The following is a 19260-nucleotide window of genomic DNA, read 5'->3' as shown; positions in this document are numbered from 1 at the left end:
TAAACAGAAGTAAAAATGAAAACATTCAATTACAGACATACACGTTTATATACAATAAATTCAGTAAACAACCGAACATCTTAAGTAAGTAATTTCTTTAGATTAGCGCCAGATGGCGCTGGCGTTCTTTTGCCTGGCTGAAGTGTGTTGCCAGGTGCTCTTTTTATAAGCGAATTTTAGTTTTGAGCTTTTTTAATGAGCTTGTTTATTTTTCTAGCGTGATCTGGCAACATTGAGTTTCTGGCCTTACGAGTCAACATCAGCTTCCTGAGCTCCGTTTCAAACACGCAGCTGGACAAAAATGGTACGTGTTCATTTATCAGAACCGGTTTCCTTATCAGAAAATACTCGTCCGTTTTAACTTATCATTAAAACCATGCGTCCGAGTAGATATTTAAGCTGCTTTCCCAAAAATCTGGCATTTTAGAACAGAAGGGTCACATGACAGCAGCGAGCTAGCGCTGCCTGAGTGATTCAGCCCATGTTCACAACACTATCGAGTCAGGATGTAGTCAGTCAATATCTTTTAAATAGATTAAATCAATGACACTCGAAATATATTCTTTGATATATGAACTAATTATACTTTTCAGCGTTGCGATACTTGGTATAGTGTCTTAGTACTAAAGGCTTAGTCCAGTAACAGTTTGCTAGGCTACAGTGGCTAACATAAAACGGTTATTCTAGTATACTTTATATTACAAATTATATTGCATATGTTTACAAAATTAAATGTTTGTATTGGCAGTACAGCCAAAGCATTTTTTTTATACATATTACTTTGTATTCATTTCACAGTGTCTTGTTTGTGTTAGCTGTTTAAACCCGAAGAGGAACGTTTTAAAATGTATTTGCGCTGCAATAAATATCGGTCCAAATCCGTTTTACATTATATAGTGCTTTCAAATCGAATCGTTGTCATTGAAATGCTTTTGAAAGTGATACTATGTTCTTATGGGAAGCCTCGGCAGCTCTTACCCCAAGCTTCACACTAACCGCCTGCAAGTGCCATCCATTCACCAACCACAATCAGCTAACATTCAATCCAATTTATGTTGAGTTTCCAGTTGATATTATTTATCCACTTTGTTTCAGTTTTCTTTCTGTCTTTCATCTTTTGTATGTTGTTTTTTGTTGTGATCATGCATCCACATCCCCTCCCTCACACCCTTCCTCACCCACTGTTCCCCATCCCGACCTCTGCATCGTATTCAGGCTGGTCACAGAGTAAGTGCCTCTCCAGACCTCTCCTGCTCACAGTTTTCTCAATTTTAGATTAGCGCTGCTGTTTCCTCTGGGCTGCTGGATCCTCTCACCTTCAGTCTTGCTTTTTGTTTGCATTGCTCTGGGTTTACAATGTTCTTCATCAAGTGAAACTAATTTCTGTGATCATCAAGTTAATAATCTAATTATCAGCTTGAAGAATGATTGAGAATTGAACACCATGTTGAGTATATATAGTCCTGTTTCTAAGCATTCTACAGGAACGTTTTGCATAATGCATATTTTATAAACATTGTGAGGTATATATTAAACACAAGGTAAATGGAGTATCATTGAGACTTGGTCAAACATACTGGTCTCATAAGAATATTGGCTTATGTTTGGAATGGGATACTAATGTACTCTTCAATGATATTAAGGTGTCTTTACAAAGCCTGCTTTGTGCCTTCTCAAAATGCAGTTAAAAAGGTGCAATGCCACATAAAATCATGACTAAATTATGCTTGCTCAGCCTCTAGTATCAATATATACATTTGTAATACATTTATGTTATCTCTGAGCAGCATTAAACAGTCTGTGTAAAGACACCTAAATAGCATTTCAGAAGCTCTTATGTGCCACCTTTGCAGTGTAAATTTGGCATTAGAAATAAAAACAGTCAATTTGCGTCCAGTTTTGTGTCCAAATGTCATAACTTCAGGCAGTCAAATAACAAAATATCGCACACTGCATACATAAAATGTGCATACTGCATCTCATATTGCTACATTTTGCAGAAATAATAAGGCTGCGTCTGAAATGGCACGTTCTCTGAGTAGGTGCTTCCTTTGAATAATTTTTTTAACGCTTAATGCAAGCTTTAAAAAAAGCATGTTCTATATATTATGAATGTGTGAATTATTAATTTAATCCAGACATTCTGAATTTGCCATTTTGGCATTGTCATTTGGGTACTTTTTTCTTTTTGTGTTATGAATACTACGGACACACCACTCTTTTCACATACTGTTTTTTTGCCTGCTATATTGTAGGGAAGGATGTGATTTCTGATGCAGTCACAGTGTAGGATGCTAGTATGCTATTTCAAACATAGCCTTGTTGTCTTCAAATGTTCAGCTGTGTTTTTTTATTGAAAAAAAATCTTAAGTGCATTCCATAAGATCTCTGTTTTCTATAGTACCAAAGATATGAATCTACTGAACATTTTTAGGCATGTATGTGAACGGTTTGATCTCAGCCTGTTTTAGGTCCAGCAAATTCAACAGAACAGACAGTGTTAGAATCAGCTCTCTTGTGCTCAGCTTTGACTTGATTGCTGTCTGAAGAAAATTTGACACATTAATGCTTCCAAATAGATAGGCAAAACATTTTCTCCCAAATGTTGTTATTAAAGATTTCATTCAGACAGCAATTCTTTGCTTACGACTTCACTAGTCCTTCACTCTCAGTGTCCAACAACTAAGGTTTGAACACTAACCAGTTTTATTTCGCCATTAGTTGGTCCTTGTATTAGGTGACCTTCACATTCCCCACCGATGCAACACCCTGCCTGCCAAATTCAAGAAGTTGCTAGTGCCTGGCAAGATTCAGCACATCCTCTGCACGGGAAACCTTTGTACAAAGGAGAGCTACGACTACCTGAAAACACTCGCTGGAGACGTGCACATTGTCAGAGGAGACTTCGATGAGGTTGGCTTTTAGTTCCTATTTCTGTTTTTCGTAGTTGTTCATGCACTCTTTTAACCTTTCACATTGCTTGTTTTAATGGACAGAACTTGAATTATCCAGAGCAGAAGGTGGTGACAGTGGGGCAGTTCAAAATCGGTCTGATCCACGGACACCAGGTGATCCCGTGGGGTGACATGGCGAGCTTGGCACTGCTTCAGAGGCAGCTGGATGTGGATATCCTCATTTCTGGTCACACACACAAATTTGAGGCTTTTGAGAATGAAAATAGATTTTATATTAACCCTGGATCTGCCACAGGGGCCTATAGTGCACTGGAAAGGTATAACATTTACTTTTATATCCTCCACATCGTGTTATATGCAGGTAATTACATGATTTGTGATTGTCTCTTTCCAGCAACATCACACCATCGTTTGTTTTGATGGACATTCAAGCATCTACAGTGGTAACGTATGTCTATCAGCTCATTGGAGACGACGTCAAAGTCGAGAGAATCGAATACAAAAAGTCTTAGAGTGCGGATACTGTCAGCTGCCTTCTTTCAGGATGCTAATCTTGTCATTCCCTCTCACCTGAACGTCACAAATGCTGTATCATAACGTTACGCTATATTTTAATGTAATATATAATACTGTTTATATGTCACCAGAATGTCAGCGTTTTGGTTTCAGCAGATAGTTGTTGAGGATGCAATAATGCTGCATTATTTGCATAATGTTAGTGCAAATTAGTCTTCTAAATATGTTATGTGCCCTATTAATTGTTCAAGGTCCATGTTAAGTCATCTTTCATAAAATAAAACCCCACATCACATAAGCAGTGTCATTTTGTTTTTTATTTTATAAGAAAACACAGAATGCACATTATTAAAATGACTATTTTGAAATGTCTGGAACAGCTTTTTACTTAAAACTGGATCGTGTTGGGTATGTTTTAAGAATGATCTTGTTAGGTATTTTTCACAAATGACAAATAAAACAGATTGATGTGTTAGCTAAGGAATAGAAAGTCCTCATCATCGTCTTCCGATTCATTGAAAGACAGGCCACTCATGTGTCCAGCAATATAAGAGTCCATTTCAGCCCCCTCCCATTCAAAGTCATCTTCCCATGGATGTGATTCTGGAAATTTAAGTCCATTTTGAATAATGTTTAGCACAAAACATGAACCTGACTTGTTCATAATATCAGAATTGTAAAGAATCATGTATATCACACTATTTGTAGTCTGTAAAGTAACAAACCTACCCCGTGACGAAGCATGTTTTGAAATGGTAGTCCTTCTCTTTTTTGAATGTATTTTGTTTGATTTTGCAAATCCAGAGGATATTCTGTGTAGTAGTTGAATATTAGGATCACAGCTATTTCTTTCAACAGTGTTTTAGCATTTTTACAGGTGGCATCATTTTCTTACCTTTGATGCTTGACAATTTTAGGTAAAGTTGTTTTCTTGACTTTCTCTGAGGTTGAAGATCTTTTTCCACTTTCTTTTGTCTTGCTCGTAGATGTACTTTGAGAATTTGTCGTGGGCTCCTCTTGTGGGGTGCATGTTGACATCTGCAGCTTCACGTTTAGATTCACATTCGCATCTGGCACTGAATATGAAGTATATTAAATTATATATTACATATTTCATTGTAATGAAAGGTCTTGCTAATACAGGTAAATATGCTTATGTTATAAGAGGCGATGGTTCACCTGTCCTGATACAGCGGTGCAATACATTCATATAGTGTTGACATATTAACTGCCGCATGTGCTCTTTACTGTAGGCCTCTGCGATACTATACAGAAAACGCTTCTGTCCGGGTGTCAGGCCTGGGTGCTGAAAATAAAGTTAATATGGATTTTGAGTTACTTGGCATAAGTTTCTTAATGGCTGCTGAACCAGTCCTACCATTGTAATTTTATCAGATATATTTATCAATTCATTGCAAAAAATAAAAAAGTCAAAAGTTTTGAATAATTATGTTTTTTTTAATGTTGTTGTAATAAGTCTCTTATGCTCACCATGGCTGCATTTTTTTATACCGTACCAACAGCAATATTATGAAATATTATTTTAAAAATGTATAACCGTTTTCTATTTGAATATATTTTAAAATATAATTTATTCCAGTGATGGCAAAGCTACATTTTCGGCAGCCAAAAATTAATCTTTGCCATCACAGCGATAAACGACATCTTAAAATGTAGTAAAAAAATTAAATTGTAATAATATTTCACAATTACTTTCATTTTAATAAAATAAAACCATAGGAGACTCTACTTATTGCAGACTTTTGACTGGTCGTGTATATTTTCATGAAATACCTGTAAAAATGGAGCAGCAGTTATGGTCTTAGGGATATGAATAGTTTTAATGCCCCGATCTTGTTCTGGCACTTGTACAGTTGCAGGTCTTTGTATTTTGTGTCCAAATACTGAGCTTGTTTTGCCTGGATAAAAAAATTAAAGAAAAATTAAGTCCTTTAATTGAATATTAGTTACAGTTCACATGACAAATATTAATAAAGTAATAATAATCTGCTATACATATGAAAGCCGTTTGTCTTCAGAGGATTTTTTTGGAATGCCTGTTTGGTCCCACTCAATTGGGTCAGAGACTCTGGTTACTCTGTCCAAATTATACAGGTGTAATGTTTCTGTAATTTACACAGATTAAGCTTGCTACTGTAGCCGTATGGAAAAAACCTGTCAGGTTGCTAGGGAGATAAAATGGTTGTGTTTTGAGTTCAAACTTACTGTAAATGCTATTGCAGATGTATATAACAGAAGAGTGCTGTAGAAATGCAGTGATGTGATTCAAGAACTAACATTTTTAGGACATTAAAACATGCAAAATAATGCACTTAAGTTATGTAAATTATACAAAATTATTTTAAAGCCAGCCTGTTTGCTCGTATAGGACAATAAAATTATAGGAAGTGGCAAATTAGCTGACATTAATATAATTTTAATTTTGCAAATCCTCAAGTATCGTTTCCATTAAAAATAGTGTGAAGTTCAACCTATTTAACCAACAAAAACTTAACAGAATTTAGGTGGTATATTTACATTATATAGGCCCCTACATTGTGTGTATATATATAGGTCATAGCAATTACAGTACAAAGGCAGCAATTGCTAATCTGACCAATTAATAATTATATACGGAACAAACTTACCAGTTTGCACATGATTGAGACCAGATGGCCTGTCAAGATATTATATCATAGGAAATACATAATTAATGTGACAACAACACAATAATTTGCATAGCCGTTGTATGATATTTCTGAGGCTTACCTTAAAGGCAAAAGCGACTTTTTGTGGTACAGACGACTTTTATCGCTGTTTTCAAGGAATTTCACGTGCTTTTTCATGCCGGAGTGTTACCTGAACTGAGACTTGTAGAATATTTACAAGTGATATAAGGCGACTGTAATCGCATCCGATACTGCGCGTGCGTGCGCGAGTGAGTTTCCAGTGTTTTGACCTCAGCGGGCTTCCGTAGGTGACGGAAAACAGCATGGCTACTGTAGATATTGTAAGTGGAACATATTGCTGAGGCAAATAACGTTTTTTTGTGTGAAATAAGTGAAAACGGCATACCATCTAGTGCTGTCGGAGCAGGAGAATTAACAATGCCTCGATACGCGCAACTAGTGATGGGTCCTGCCGGAAGTGGAAAGGTAATTCAGTACCAGGAGGACTAACGTTAGTTGAGTTAACATACTAAATGATCCTAACAATTATGATTTTATTTTATTGTGTGCGTATCTGTGATCGAGTGTTAAATCTAAAACTTAAGTCTGGTCTGCATTGATCGTATTTATTTTAGTCTAAGTACAATACTAGAACCAAAAAATGTATCGTTGCCTATGGGGTATCGTGATTCTTATATTGAATCCAATTTATTTTCTGTATTTTTCAGAGTACTTACTGTGCCACAATGTTAGAGCATTGTCATGCCCTCGACCGATCTGTACAGGTGGTGAATCTGGATCCAGCTGCAGAGCATTTTGAGTATCCTGTCATGGCAGGTCAGGAATCAATATATAGATACACACACACACAGTAAAATACACTCTCAGATATTTTGAGCAGTTTATATCAGAAGGTTTTTAGGATCATGAGAAACAAATGCAGTCAAGTGTTTGACTGCCAAACTAATGTGCAGACAGTAATTGTGTCATTATTTACATTTTGTAATTATTTGCATTGAGAAAAAAAACAAGATTTCAAGCTTTTTAAAATAATAATAATAAATGATTTTGGTATTTATTGTAAATAATATAAAAATATCAAATTATAATAGATTAAATGACCTTTTAATTAAATATTTCAAGGTCAAAAAAGAGAAGCAAATATGTGGATGAATCATTCACAATAAGATGGGATCATATGCATTTAGAAAATAGACAGGTAATGAATTTTGATTTCATTATAATTCTTTAAAGTTAAGAGGTCAGAGCCTTCAAATAAATACTTTGCATATTAAAACATTCAAAAGTCATATAATTTGTATTTGATAAGTAGGGTTGCAACTGCCCCTACCTCAAAGCCAAAGTAGCCTTTATTGACATTTTTAACATTTGACATTAAAGGGATAGTTCACCCAAGAATGAAAATGTTGTCATCATTTACTCACCCTCATGTCATTCCAAACCTGGATGAGTTTCTATCTTATGCTGAACATGAAAGAAGATATTTTGAAGAATGCTGGTAATCAAACAGTTGATGGCCCCCATTGACTTCCTTAGTATTTCTTTCCCTACTATGGAAGTCAATGGGGACCAACAACTGTTTGGTTCTTCAAAATATCTTCTTCTGTGTTCAGCTTAAGAAAGAAACTTATTCAGGTTTGGAACGACATGAGAGTGAGTAAATAATGACAAAATTGTCATTCTTGGGTGAACTATTCCTTTAAATTAAAAACAACATCCGACAGATAAAACTGTATGTAGGTTTACATTCAAAAGCCTTTTTTTGCCGAAAAATTCAGTCACACTCCCTCTCAGACAGAGGACAAACTCTATGGACCATGAGCTCAATAAATGTCATTTCTGTAACATGCTTATTTTTAAAGACATTTAATGTGTTGTTACCATTTTCACCGTATACAGACATTCGAGAACTGATCCAGGTAAAGTTTACAATCGTTCTGTAGTAAATTACTAAGACGACACTGTTTTCTTTAGATTGATGATTACAGTATGGTTCGTTTCCTGCCCTTTGACCGCGCTGATGAGGAGGGCATCAACATTGTCCTGCAGCACATTGATTTCTCCATACAATATGGTGAAGACCTGGAGTTTAAAGAGCCCAAGGTCTGTGCATAAGATTACTGCCATATGCTGTGAACTGATGTTTGATTCAAATATATATTTCTGTAGCTTGTTTATTACAAAAACAGTTGTTTAGACTAAATTAGTTTTAGATTACAACAAAATTAGCATTTCGCACAACTGCTCTTTTTTTCCTTTTATTTTTATTCCAGGAAATTGATGGGGAACCCAGTAACACAAATTTTGATGAGTTCTTCCAAGACGGAGACGATTCTTGGGATCACACTTGAAAGCCAGCCAGATTTGTTCAATTAAGAGTTTCATTTATTTAAACTATATTTTGTGTCACTGTCATTCATAATGTCATTAGATGAAGGATGCAACCATAACCTGTGCAATGCCTCTTGATCTTAACAGAGTTTTATAAAAATGTAATCCATTTTTTAAAAGTGCATATTTATTTTTGCAATAAAAATATGGAAATTACAAATGTGGTGTTTTAATTTTGTTTAAAAATCCAGCCATTACATCTGTCACAACCCAGTGGTGTAGAATCCTTAGGCTGATGATACACGGGGCAACATTGTGAGCAGTTTTTACGGGCAACTATTTTAAGCAATGTTGCTCGGGCACATTTTACCATTGAGAATGGGTAGCAATTTTCTATTTATATATATCTGGTCGTGGGCCCTGTCTCAACTTGGTGCCCGTTGATGGCAATATTGCTCAAAAAGTTGACCCGTGTATCATCAGCCTTAGAAACACATTGATGGAGACGTGGAATAGTAGCTTATCATTATGAGTTCTTCAATAGTGGACAGTTAAGATTATATATTTGGCCCCATCAATATTTGGTTACATCCTAATGTACTTCCTATGTTGTCTTGGTAGGTACATCAAAATTGTGTGTGTGGACATTTTTTTAAATGGCACATGTAACATATTTAGATAACTTAAAATAAGTGATATTAAAAATCTTAAAAGACATTTTGCGGGGAAAAAAACAACTGAGGCAAAGCTGGTATCCTCGGCGCCCCCCAGTGGTTATGGCGGGATATTGCACTGGAAACTTCCTGTATCGGTGTTGGGTGGGACAGTCACAGCGGAAGCGGCGTCTTGCAGCGTTGACATATTCATTTTGCCTGCAAGATTTGGGACATATTGCGCCAAAATGCCGGTAAGAAATCATTAAACGTAACAATTTAGACGGCGAGCGCAATTGTTTGTGTTATGAGCAGTTTGTTGTGCCACGTTTTAGAGTAGTGGCGAACTAGAAAAATATTTTAGCGTTATTAGCCATAGAGCTAACCTACTCTGGCCATTTTTCTACAAATGTAACAGTTTTACAAATACATATTGTATTATGTTTTTGATATTTATGCATCATTGCCAGATGTGTATATGTACGTGTCAGAAATGTGTTGTTAGAAACAGAATTTGTGCATCTGTCCATGATGCAAACAACTGGAGTTCCTCATTTGCATTCAGCTCAGTGATCACTGATTTTCTTTAAACATTGGTCATTTTAAAACAAATTTACTATATTAAAGAAATATTACTTAGTAACTCTTGTATTTTTTGTGATGTTCCACTCTCTTCAGGCTTACCACTCAACCCTGATGGATGCAGACACCAAACTGGTGGGGAATATGGCATTGCTGCCTCTCAAAACACAGTTTAAGGGTCCTGCTCCTAAAGAAAGTAAGAAAGGTTGCTTGAATTCAGACAGTCCTGTGAGGTCAGAGTTGTATGTGTTTCTTCCTTAAATGGCCATCACTAGTAAAGGGTATTTGACAAATCGACTCTTCCTTCCTGTTTCTATATTCAGCCAAAGACACAGATATTATCGATGAGGCCATCTACTACTTCAAAGCCAATGTTTTCTTCAAGAATTATGAAATTAAGGTAAGACGAATGACTGTAGCATGCTGTGCTGGAGCCTAAAAAATGCCTTGTGTGTCTTAACATGCATTCATAGTTCTGACCTGAGAGAGAAGAATACATATTCTCACTGTATTCTGATTTAAACTCTTTATATATGCATATACACAGTTTTGTTTTTTTATCTCTCATATGTCTTTTTATTTTATTGTTGAGATTTTGTATTGAAATATTCACTTTTATACTTTTGTTAGAATGAGGCAGATCGAACTTTGATCTACACCACTCTTTACATCTCTGAATGCCTCAAGAAGCTCCAGAAGGTAACTGTTGAAGCATAAAAGCTTCATTGTATATTTCAAACAGTCAGTGATGAATCATTTGTCAGGTGTTGTTCGTTTTTCTCATAGTTTATTCTTCATACATTATCTAACTACAATCTCATAAATGATTTATAGTGCAGTTCAAGGGGTCAAGGAGAGAAGGAGATGTACACGCTGGGAATTACCAACTTTCCCATCCCTGGAGAACCTGGCTTCCCTCTGAATGCCATGTATGCTAAACCCTCTAACAAACAGGAGGATGGTATGGCACAGTGAAGTCAAAACTTACTTGGGTCTAGTTGTTTTGCACATCCACTAAGACCTTCATTATGATGAGTTTATTAGCAGTTTTATTGCTGATTACAGAATTGATCTAGATACTGTGTTTTTCTCCTGGACAGAAACGATGAGAGCTTACCTGCAACAGATCCGACAGGAGACGGGACTGAGATTGTGTGACCGTGTGTTCGACCCTCAGACAGACAAACCAAGCAAGGTGAGGCATATTGAAATATTATTTATCAGTCAAATCAAGGTGATTGACAAAAGCAAGAGAGGTTTTTATAGGCATTTTATTCATTTAGTTAATTGATAAAAAATTTTGTGCACTGTGACATTTTAATGACAATTAAGAACAGTTTTCCTCAAGTCTTGTTACTACAATGCAAAAAGAAAAGTTAGTTTAAGAGTTTTTTTAGAATTTTTTAAACAGGACACGTATTTCCTCAAGTCTGTGCAACATATGTTTTGTTTAAATGATTATGTTTAAATAATTGTTTTTGAGGGTTTTGTGCATTGTAACATTATATTCATGACATATAAACACGTTTCCTCCCAAGTCTTGTTACTGTAATATTACAAACCAAAAATTGTTGCGAAAACACATTTTTTTATATTGTGGCAAGACATTTAAGCAATTTTTTTTTCTGTCCTGTTACTGTAAAAAGTTGTTGCTTAGTGATGTTTTTTTTTTTTCACGGTGACATTATTTTCATTTCAATTGAACTAAGCACATTGCTTGGTGACACTGAAATATAACTTGGACATTTCTTAACCATTTTTTGAGATTCACCGAAACATTATTAGTGTCTTATGTGAAATGTTTCAAATTCATGATATTAAACTAAATTCAAATGTTGATAATTTCTTTTCATCTTTTATAGTGGTGGGTGTGTTTTGTGAAGAAACAGTTCATGAACAAAAGTCTGTCTGCACCTGGCCAGTAAGAAACCGCTCAGGATCTCTCTTGGTGTTTCTGCGTGGGATGTGGATGGATTTTTTTCTTTGATGTCTGTTTTTTTTTTTTTTCTTCTTTAATGTGTATGCGAGTGTGTTTACCCTGAGATTTTTTTTACTGGCGATTATCAAGTATATTTGATTTCTGGCCTGTCATATGAAACAGGAGCCAATCAAATAAAAATCTATTAAAGAGAACCAGCTAGGCGATATCTCTCATTTCTACGTTTTTCATCTAATATTTAATATCAAGTATTTTATCTCAGCCTTATTTCAATTACTAAAAACAATTCTTAATTGTTTCAGTTAACAATAACAACACTGCTTGGTGTGTAGTGAGTTCATAATTGTTTTATTTATCTGAACTTATTAAAGTGCATAAATGATTGCTGCAGAAAGAAATGACATTCCTCCATATTTAGTGCTCAAAAATCAATATTCTGCCACTCAAATTGGAGAAAAGTGAGTTTCACACCAGTAACACACCACTGAATCGATCAAAACGTGACTAAGACCAACTGGAAATGCACGACTTATTGCTTAAAATAGTTTTCTGTCTTTAGAACAATAGAATTACATTTGCATTAGTACACAACACCCAACAGACCTGACACAGACAAGATCCTAAAAGATGTGTTGCCAAGAATCGTATGCACCTTTAGAAGTTAGAGGTAACTGCTTTTGACATGACTGACACAAGACATAAACAACAAGACAAAATGACTGACACAAGACATAAACAACAAGACAAAGGCAAGACATAAGGACAAACACTAGATATGTAAGACAAATGCTACATTTTAATGAGTAATTTACATGATGGGACCTTTGGGGAACAAAAGAGTGAACAGGATACAGTCATAAATGTGATTTCAAAACTACATGTGGGGGAAACATCACAAACAAATGACTGATAGAGCTATGGTACAATACATCATATTTACATACACAAAATACAGCTTTTGAGCTTACCATTTATACAAAAAATATTCTCTCTGTCTCATGCAAATATCGAACTTTTTGGTTTGTCCAAAAGAGGATTCCAGCTCAAAAACAGACTAGACATTGAGACGGACTTGACATCACTGAATACAATTTTCCTTTCCGATAGGAGAACAACTTAAGGCAGCAGAGAAAGAGATGGCCCTTTGAGAGACTTCTGCGGTATTGTTTTGTTGTTTTTTAAGGGAACAGGGCTGTCCGACATGTCAGTGAGAAGAGAAATCAGTATCGATTCTGACCATCAGCCTCTACTAGTACCATAAACGCACAAAACACACCAGAATTGCATAAAAGACTTCGTTCAAAATTGATGGCTCAGTGGCAGATAAAAAAGCGAGTCAAAACACAAGTGTCATGCAGTACATTCATCATAATTAAGATAATAAATAATTCAGACACACTAGAGGGTGGAGGGTAATCGACATTAACAAAACGTGCTATAACTCACACATTCAGATAAAAAAAGAAAATAAATTATTCTACGGTGGCTTTGCTCTGATATCCCTAAATGGTGCAAACCCAAATAACTGGTGACTAAAATAAAGGTGATCGCCTATTAAGTTTGTAATTGGCATGTCAAGGGGGGCTGGTTAGAATTCAATACACGCGATGAAGCTTTGCCTACACATGATCCAACACATCAGTTAAAGACTATTAAATTGATATGAGCTTGTCATGGGTTTTAAAATCAATGCTGAAATAAATCCTCAAACTGTCTTTGACCTCAAGATATGGAGATGGGAACTGATATGTACTAAACGAAACAGTGATGGGGCGTCTAGTCGAATGCCATTTCTTGGCTTTTCCTCACACAGCGGGCGACTTTCCTCTTGAACTCACCGTTGGGATCCTCTCGCCACTCTTTCTGCAAGCCAATCACAAATGTGAGAGTTTCAGTCATGAACTTGCATTTAAAACCCATTTTATTTAAATTAAGTGACATTTTGGAGTGAAATTTTTTTTTTTTAATGCATGTGGGACTTGAGTTTTTTTATCCAGGATGTAGATGCTTAAATAGAAACGCTTCTTTTTAAAATGATTCATTATTCATTATTTGCCATTAATGCTGTAACCATTTTTACAATAATAATGTGTTATAGTAATGCATTATCCATATGCCAACATTTTAGAAAGGCTGCATTTCCTACCTAAATAAATAAATAAACTCGTTCCATTTAGTACATTCTGATGAAAGGATAAGGTCACCATGAAATCTAAATTGACCATTTCTTATTTTTATGGAATATTTCAGTGTTTATTAGAAATGACAGGGTTTCTGCATGTTTTATGTAGGTAAATTTAAGATCTTTTTAAAACCAATTAAAGAAAACTTAAAGAATAAACTGAAGGGAATGCAATACATCAATATTTTCTCTAAATGTAAACGTCTAGGGAGCATACAATGAGTTATATGAGCTACACTTCAAAGTTTGACAATATACTGATGTTTATTGTGGTTTCATGGCGATTTATAAAACGTGATTCAGTATCATCAAAAATCTGTAAACTTACAGCTGCATCCACATTGGCTGGTGAGTCACCATTGGGGTCAGCTAACATGGAGATCACACTAATCATGATGGTCTCTACTGTGTGGATGGGCAGCCAACGTTCCTCAGGTTTCTCATAGCCAAATTTGTCCTCTCCTGGCTCATGAAGGATGGAAATGCACACATCCCCGTTCTTTGCGACTGGTTAGAGACGAAGATTGATATCAGTGCCTGTGCCAGTCCTCTATGTGGACAACGATTTCACCAACATGCACTCACCATTAGGATGCCAAATCTCCGTAATAAACTTCATCTTGGGAGGCCGAAGTGGGTAATCATGAGGGAAAATGAGATGCGCCTTAAAAAATCCACCTTCGCTGTAAATCAAAAACAGAAAAAGTGAATAAACAGTTTGGTTAGACAAGATTTGAGAAGACTAGATTAGTCAACTGGCCACTCTTACAGCTAAACCCAAACAACACATGGCTGGTAACAGGATTGGTTACTTACAACAGTGTGTCTTGAGGGCCAATCACGACAACCTCCCACTGGTAGATATCATCATCATCAATCAGACCAGCAGAAAAACCTTCCACTGGGTTTTTATTGAGCTCTGCAAGATGTAAAACAAAGAGATATTATTTTAAAATAGAATCTAGAATGTATTTGTGTGTGTGTGTGTGTGTGTGTGTGTGTGTAAACTTGTAAAATAATAAGGTCAAAGGTTTTGAACAAGTTAGTGAGGTATAAACATGTTGATCACAAAAAATAATATGATTATATATACATATTTGTGTGCGTGTAAAAAAATATAATATGTATTGTAATTTAGAATATGTATCTGGCAATACTGGATATTAACTTACATTTTCTGCTATGTAATGAGGGCTTCAAGTTAATCTAAATAGCTATTTTTCATACTATATTGTGATCACTTAAGGCATTAAAAAAAGATTAAATTTTAATACAAAATCTAAACGAGTTGCTGTTTTGTTTCTTAATTTGTCCACTGCATACTAACACGTGTCAACTGATATTATGACCAGTAAACTTAGTTTTTACCACTCATTGCCATTATTTTAAAATATCTAAAATAGTATGTTTAATAAATAGGCTATTTTCTTAAATAAAAGGTATGAGCTTTGAGATCAACATGTTTATACCTCACCAACTTATTAGGCGCTAGCATGCTAGCAAGCTTCTGACCTTATAACTTTACAAGTGGAAATACGAGGCCCATAAGCTCTTACACAAACACTGACACAGTGGGTTTCGTTACACACTATCTAATTTAGTTAAAAGTGCTGATGGTATGGATAAAAATAGTTAGTATGCCATAATTTTGTACTACTCACGCTAACAGTTAGCCACCTACCTGCTAGCTGTTTTCGCAGAAGCAGGGCCGATTGCTCAGTCATTTTATTTTAACTAATATTAACAAAATAAATAATGTCTCCAACAAAAATGGGACGAAATAAAGAATTCAGAGAAATCAATGTTGGCAATCAAAGTTGTTCGACGCGCAGCACTTCGGCACTGTGTATTTGAAATCTACTTCACATGCGCCGAGAACCGATACATGTGATACTGGCACTGACCTCAAGGCTGTGTGTCACTAGGTAGCTGCCAACTTCAGCAGTTTTGGGCATCTTCATTGGGCACGTTCCGAATTATGATGGCCAAAAATTCTGCGCTCGCCCGTGACGCATAAAACTGCTGTCTATGTAGCTGTGTCACTAGGTTTTGAAACACAGTCAAAGTAAACCGGACCAACCACTTTATTTATTCTGCTGAAAATATAGGTGATATTTTATTATGAACAGAAATAAACCTTAATCATCTATAATCTAATTTAGAAATGATCTTTTTCTAAATTTTGGATAGATGTCGAATAGCAATTATAAATGTGTAGCAATGTTCTTTTTAACTAAAACTAAATCCTTTAAAATTATTTTCGGTAAATGAAATAAAGCTGAAATAAAATTGAATAAAGTGTAGTACTAAAATACGTAAAATAAAATAAAAAATTTATTACAGTGATTACTAGCATTAGCCTACAGATGTTGCCAAGTAACTGAAATAAGTTGAAGTGAAAGTAAACTAAAACTGAAATAATGGAAATAGGAAAGCTGTAAAGAAACGAAATATAAAACGACTAATAGCTCAAAAAATACAAAAACTAAAATGAAAAATTTAGTTTAATTATAAAAAACGAAATAAATAAATAAAAACAAAAGCTAATTAATAATTGTGATCAATATTATTATAGTATATAAATAATGCTAAGATAACACTGGTATACATTGCCTGTGCCTTCTCCGTTTTGAAAAAGTGGATTTCAAAGTAAATTTAAAGAGTAAAGACAATTAATAGGCCTATCTAAATTAATAAAAGAATGGCACCACCTCCAATTAATTTTTAAAACAGTGTTGAGAGTTGTACATTGTTTATGTTTATATATTTTATTGCTTTTTCATTTCTACACTGTAAGAAAAAAATCCTAGAAAATACGGAAAAGTTATACTGCATATTAGGCTACATTAGGTACCAGGACAGTACTGTCCTTTCTGCCAAGACATTTCATTTAACCCTAAAACACAACACAATACAATGCATAATTCAAAATACAGGTAGCCTAAACTCCTGTGAAAAATCTATACGGACAAATCAGTATTGGGCCTTGTTTTACGTAGCTTATACACGTAGCCTTGTTTTGTGTAGCTTACATATGTTGACTAATTATAAACGATTAGTGACAGTGAATGCTATTCACTGTATACTGACAACATGTTTCCTGCAATAACAAATAAAATACACTAGATGGCAGTCACTGCTCACTTGAACTTTCTCCCAAAACATCCCTTAGGTAAGTCACTTAGTAGAAGACATGCTGTGGTTTAATTTTATTTTTAGTTACTAATAAATTATACAATTATAACATATGCTTATTGATTTGATCAAATATCTTAATATGTCGAAACTGTGTCTTCAGATCAGCCTGAATCAGTGAATCTGAGAGGATTCACAAAGCTTGGCCCATCCTTTATCTTGAGAGCTTTACAATCCTCCTGACATGCCAGAATCTTACATTTGCTTTTTTACAGAACCATAAAAGGCAAACATTTGGCTCCCTTACCAGAAACTGATACCAAACATAGACTGAATATGGGAAAGAGTTGTTAGCAACTACATTCCACATCCGTGAAACTCAAACAAGGGGATGGGTTTCTGAATAAACAGCCGCGCTCAGGTGACAAAAGGAGGACTTTGTGTACTCTTCCTGGCATGTTTCATCTGATGGCACACACGTTGAGGAACGGTATACCTCTCAGATCTGTCTGTCGCATGGTTACCAGAGATTTGTCTTGTGCCTTATCTTTTGTTTACATGTTTAGCATGCAACTGTCAACCCACTGTATTACACAAAGAAGTGATGGTACACTGAACACAGCGCAATCTTACGGAAACATTTGACTCTTCTCTTGAGCTGTTGGATGCCTTATTACTATATTCAAACAATCAAACTCATCTTTCTCATCCAACCACCTGTTTAAACCACCAAGGCTAAAATGCAAATAGTTATATTAGTTAACAATTCTAGTGTGTGTGCAATTCTAGAAAAATTTTAAAGCTCCTGTATTATTTTAAGAATCTTGTAGCTAATTGGAAGCCATTACAGACATAAATCCATAAAGTCTTGCAAACAGGTTGGCCAGAACAGCTTGACACTTCATTGAGATGCTGACCGAGCTCCTCTTTCTCTCTCAAGCCTGCTGCAATTAATGTGTCAGTCATGAGGTGTGTGATAAATGGGCTATTACTAGCTTGGCTGACCTTTTAGTGAATGGAATTGCAATGCAAAAGGGAACATCTTTTGTATTCTTTATAAAGCTTTATAAAGTGAATGTTAATGTAGCAGTTTATGCCTATGCATTTCATAGTTTGAATTTCATTCTTTTTAAAGCAATAGTTCACCCAAAAATGAAAAACTATTCTTTTAAGGTTTACATACTGTTTTTTTAATATAGGGAATGAAAACCTGAAAATGCGCCTGAGCATCCAGGTTTCCACAACCTTTTGAAATTCCATTATTTTTCTAGTCATTTATGATTTCTGCATAAAGAATTTTCAACCCTTTCAGATTCAAAACATTCTATGCCTTGAAATTATGAGCATAACTAAAAATAAAAAATAAAAAACTACATACATTTTTAGGACTTTCAGGCCTGGAAATCACAATTTTAAAATTCTCAGATATTTCTATAAATTGAATGACCATGGAAAGCAGATAACATAATTTATTTTTACATATAATATTATAATAATTTTGCATGGTCATGATATATATGGTGTATATAGTTTGAAACTCTACATAGACATAATCGGAGAGCATAACTGGACCACCATCTCAGCCCTCAGCTATTTTCATCTTGAATAAACCAGTACAGAACAAGCTAATTTGAGGTTAAGGCGTCAAGATATGCAAGATATTGTCAGTCAGGAAAAATCACCTTCTACTGCAACTGTCAGAGACCTCGACAGATGGGCTGTGAATCTTTGCTGATTGCCTTTTTTGGACATTTCTGTTTCCATGAGACAAATCAACTTCTATGGAACCACAGAGATGTCAGTGTACAGTAATGTTTTTTTTTTTTTTTGCATTCATCCATAAGTGTTCTAAACAACTATCAGAACCTGAATCAATTAGTCAATATTTCTTGCAAATTTATCTTTCAAATAATACTGGACAGAATGACATTTGACTAGGAGATTGACTTATAAACAAGCGACATGGAAAGCACCATGTCATATCTCCATGACAACCCAGCTTTAGCAAAACTAATTTAGCAGTTTCATATCTTTTTATCTGAGCCTGTAGTGTTTCAAAACAGCATGCAGACCCCGTGTCCAAGTTAATCTTATGATGTCGTTTCATTCCTCCTTTTCATCAGCGAGACAGTGTGCAGTGAGTGGCCTTATCTTGTATGTTCAAGTTATAAGCTTTTCTCCAAATGATGCCTGGGTAATGGTGAAAAGCAGTGTGCAACCTAAAGCCCTATGTGAAGAAAATGAAGCTTGCTTTCTACACCAACATAAAAATAAATAAATAAATATTTAAATGTTTGGCCGCATAACTACCTGTTTA

At 35.2% G+C, this 19260-nt stretch overlaps 4 protein-coding genes and 1 long non-coding RNA gene across 7 annotated transcripts; 3 read left to right on the top strand and 2 right to left on the bottom strand.

Annotated features, from left to right (window-relative positions):
* The first annotated feature begins 217 nt into the window (after positions 1 to 217).
* LOC107737858 (vacuolar protein sorting-associated protein 29-like) lies at positions 218 to 3727 on the top strand. 2 transcript variants are annotated; one of them, XM_016549486.1, is made up of 5 exons: positions 218 to 304; positions 1216 to 1227; positions 2722 to 2913; positions 2997 to 3232; positions 3310 to 3727. In XM_016549486.1, exons 1-5 carry the CDS (start codon positions 302 to 304, stop codon positions 3425 to 3427), a joined length of 561 nt encoding a protein of 186 aa, XP_016404972.1. In that variant the 5' UTR covers positions 218 to 301; the 3' UTR covers positions 3428 to 3727. The 2 variants fall into 2 exon arrangements, with proteins under 2 accessions (XP_016404972.1, XP_016404973.1); XM_016549487.1 differs by lacking the exon at positions 1216 to 1227.
* A 6-nt stretch (positions 3728 to 3733) lies between these two features.
* LOC107737857 (protein FAM216A-like) lies at positions 3734 to 6326 on the bottom strand. 2 transcript variants are annotated; one of them, XM_016549485.1, is made up of 7 exons: positions 6201 to 6326; positions 6080 to 6108; positions 5226 to 5350; positions 4611 to 4737; positions 4327 to 4507; positions 4161 to 4243; positions 3734 to 4034 (listed from the first exon to the last, which is right to left on the bottom strand). In XM_016549485.1, exons 1-7 carry the CDS (start codon positions 6275 to 6277, stop codon positions 3904 to 3906), a joined length of 753 nt encoding a protein of 250 aa, XP_016404971.1. In that variant the 5' UTR covers positions 6278 to 6326; the 3' UTR covers positions 3734 to 3903. The 2 variants fall into 2 exon arrangements, with proteins under 2 accessions (XP_016404971.1, XP_016404970.1); XM_016549484.1 differs by having other exon boundaries at positions 3734 to 4243.
* Positions 6327 to 6398: 72 nt separating this feature from the next.
* On the top strand, positions 6399 to 8631 carry LOC107737860 (uncharacterized). The gene is made up of 4 exons (XR_001639834.1): positions 6399 to 6586; positions 6829 to 6937; positions 8096 to 8224; positions 8395 to 8631. It is a non-coding gene; the product is annotated as an uncharacterized LOC107737860 (long non-coding RNA).
* A 622-nt stretch (positions 8632 to 9253) lies between these two features.
* Positions 9254 to 11672, top strand: LOC107737855 (actin-related protein 2/3 complex subunit 3). Its single transcript, XM_016549482.1, has 7 exons — positions 9254 to 9359; positions 9784 to 9883; positions 10011 to 10087; positions 10318 to 10386; positions 10522 to 10648; positions 10788 to 10882; positions 11550 to 11672. The coding sequence occupies exons 1-7, from the start codon at positions 9354 to 9356 to the stop codon at positions 11610 to 11612; spliced, it is 537 nt and encodes a 178-aa protein (XP_016404968.1). The 5' UTR covers positions 9254 to 9353; the 3' UTR covers positions 11613 to 11672.
* Positions 11673 to 12653: 981 nt separating this feature from the next.
* Positions 12654 to 15748, bottom strand: LOC107737856 (ubiquitin-conjugating enzyme E2 G1-like). Its single transcript, XM_016549483.1, has 5 exons — positions 15490 to 15748; positions 14625 to 14727; positions 14394 to 14491; positions 14137 to 14315; positions 12654 to 13489 (listed from the first exon to the last, which is right to left on the bottom strand). Exons 1-5 carry the CDS (start codon positions 15530 to 15532, stop codon positions 13403 to 13405), a joined length of 510 nt encoding a protein of 169 aa, XP_016404969.1. The 5' UTR covers positions 15533 to 15748; the 3' UTR covers positions 12654 to 13402.
* Between the last annotated feature and the right edge of the window lie 3512 nt (positions 15749 to 19260).

This window comes from Sinocyclocheilus rhinocerous, unplaced genomic scaffold, assembly GCF_001515625.1.
Source record: "Sinocyclocheilus rhinocerous isolate Xijiao unplaced genomic scaffold, SAMN03320098_v1.1 scaffold374, whole genome shotgun sequence".
NCBI lineage: Eukaryota > Metazoa > Chordata > Actinopteri > Cypriniformes > Cyprinidae > Sinocyclocheilus > Sinocyclocheilus rhinocerous.
This window is presented reverse-complemented; position numbering and strand designations above follow the sequence as displayed.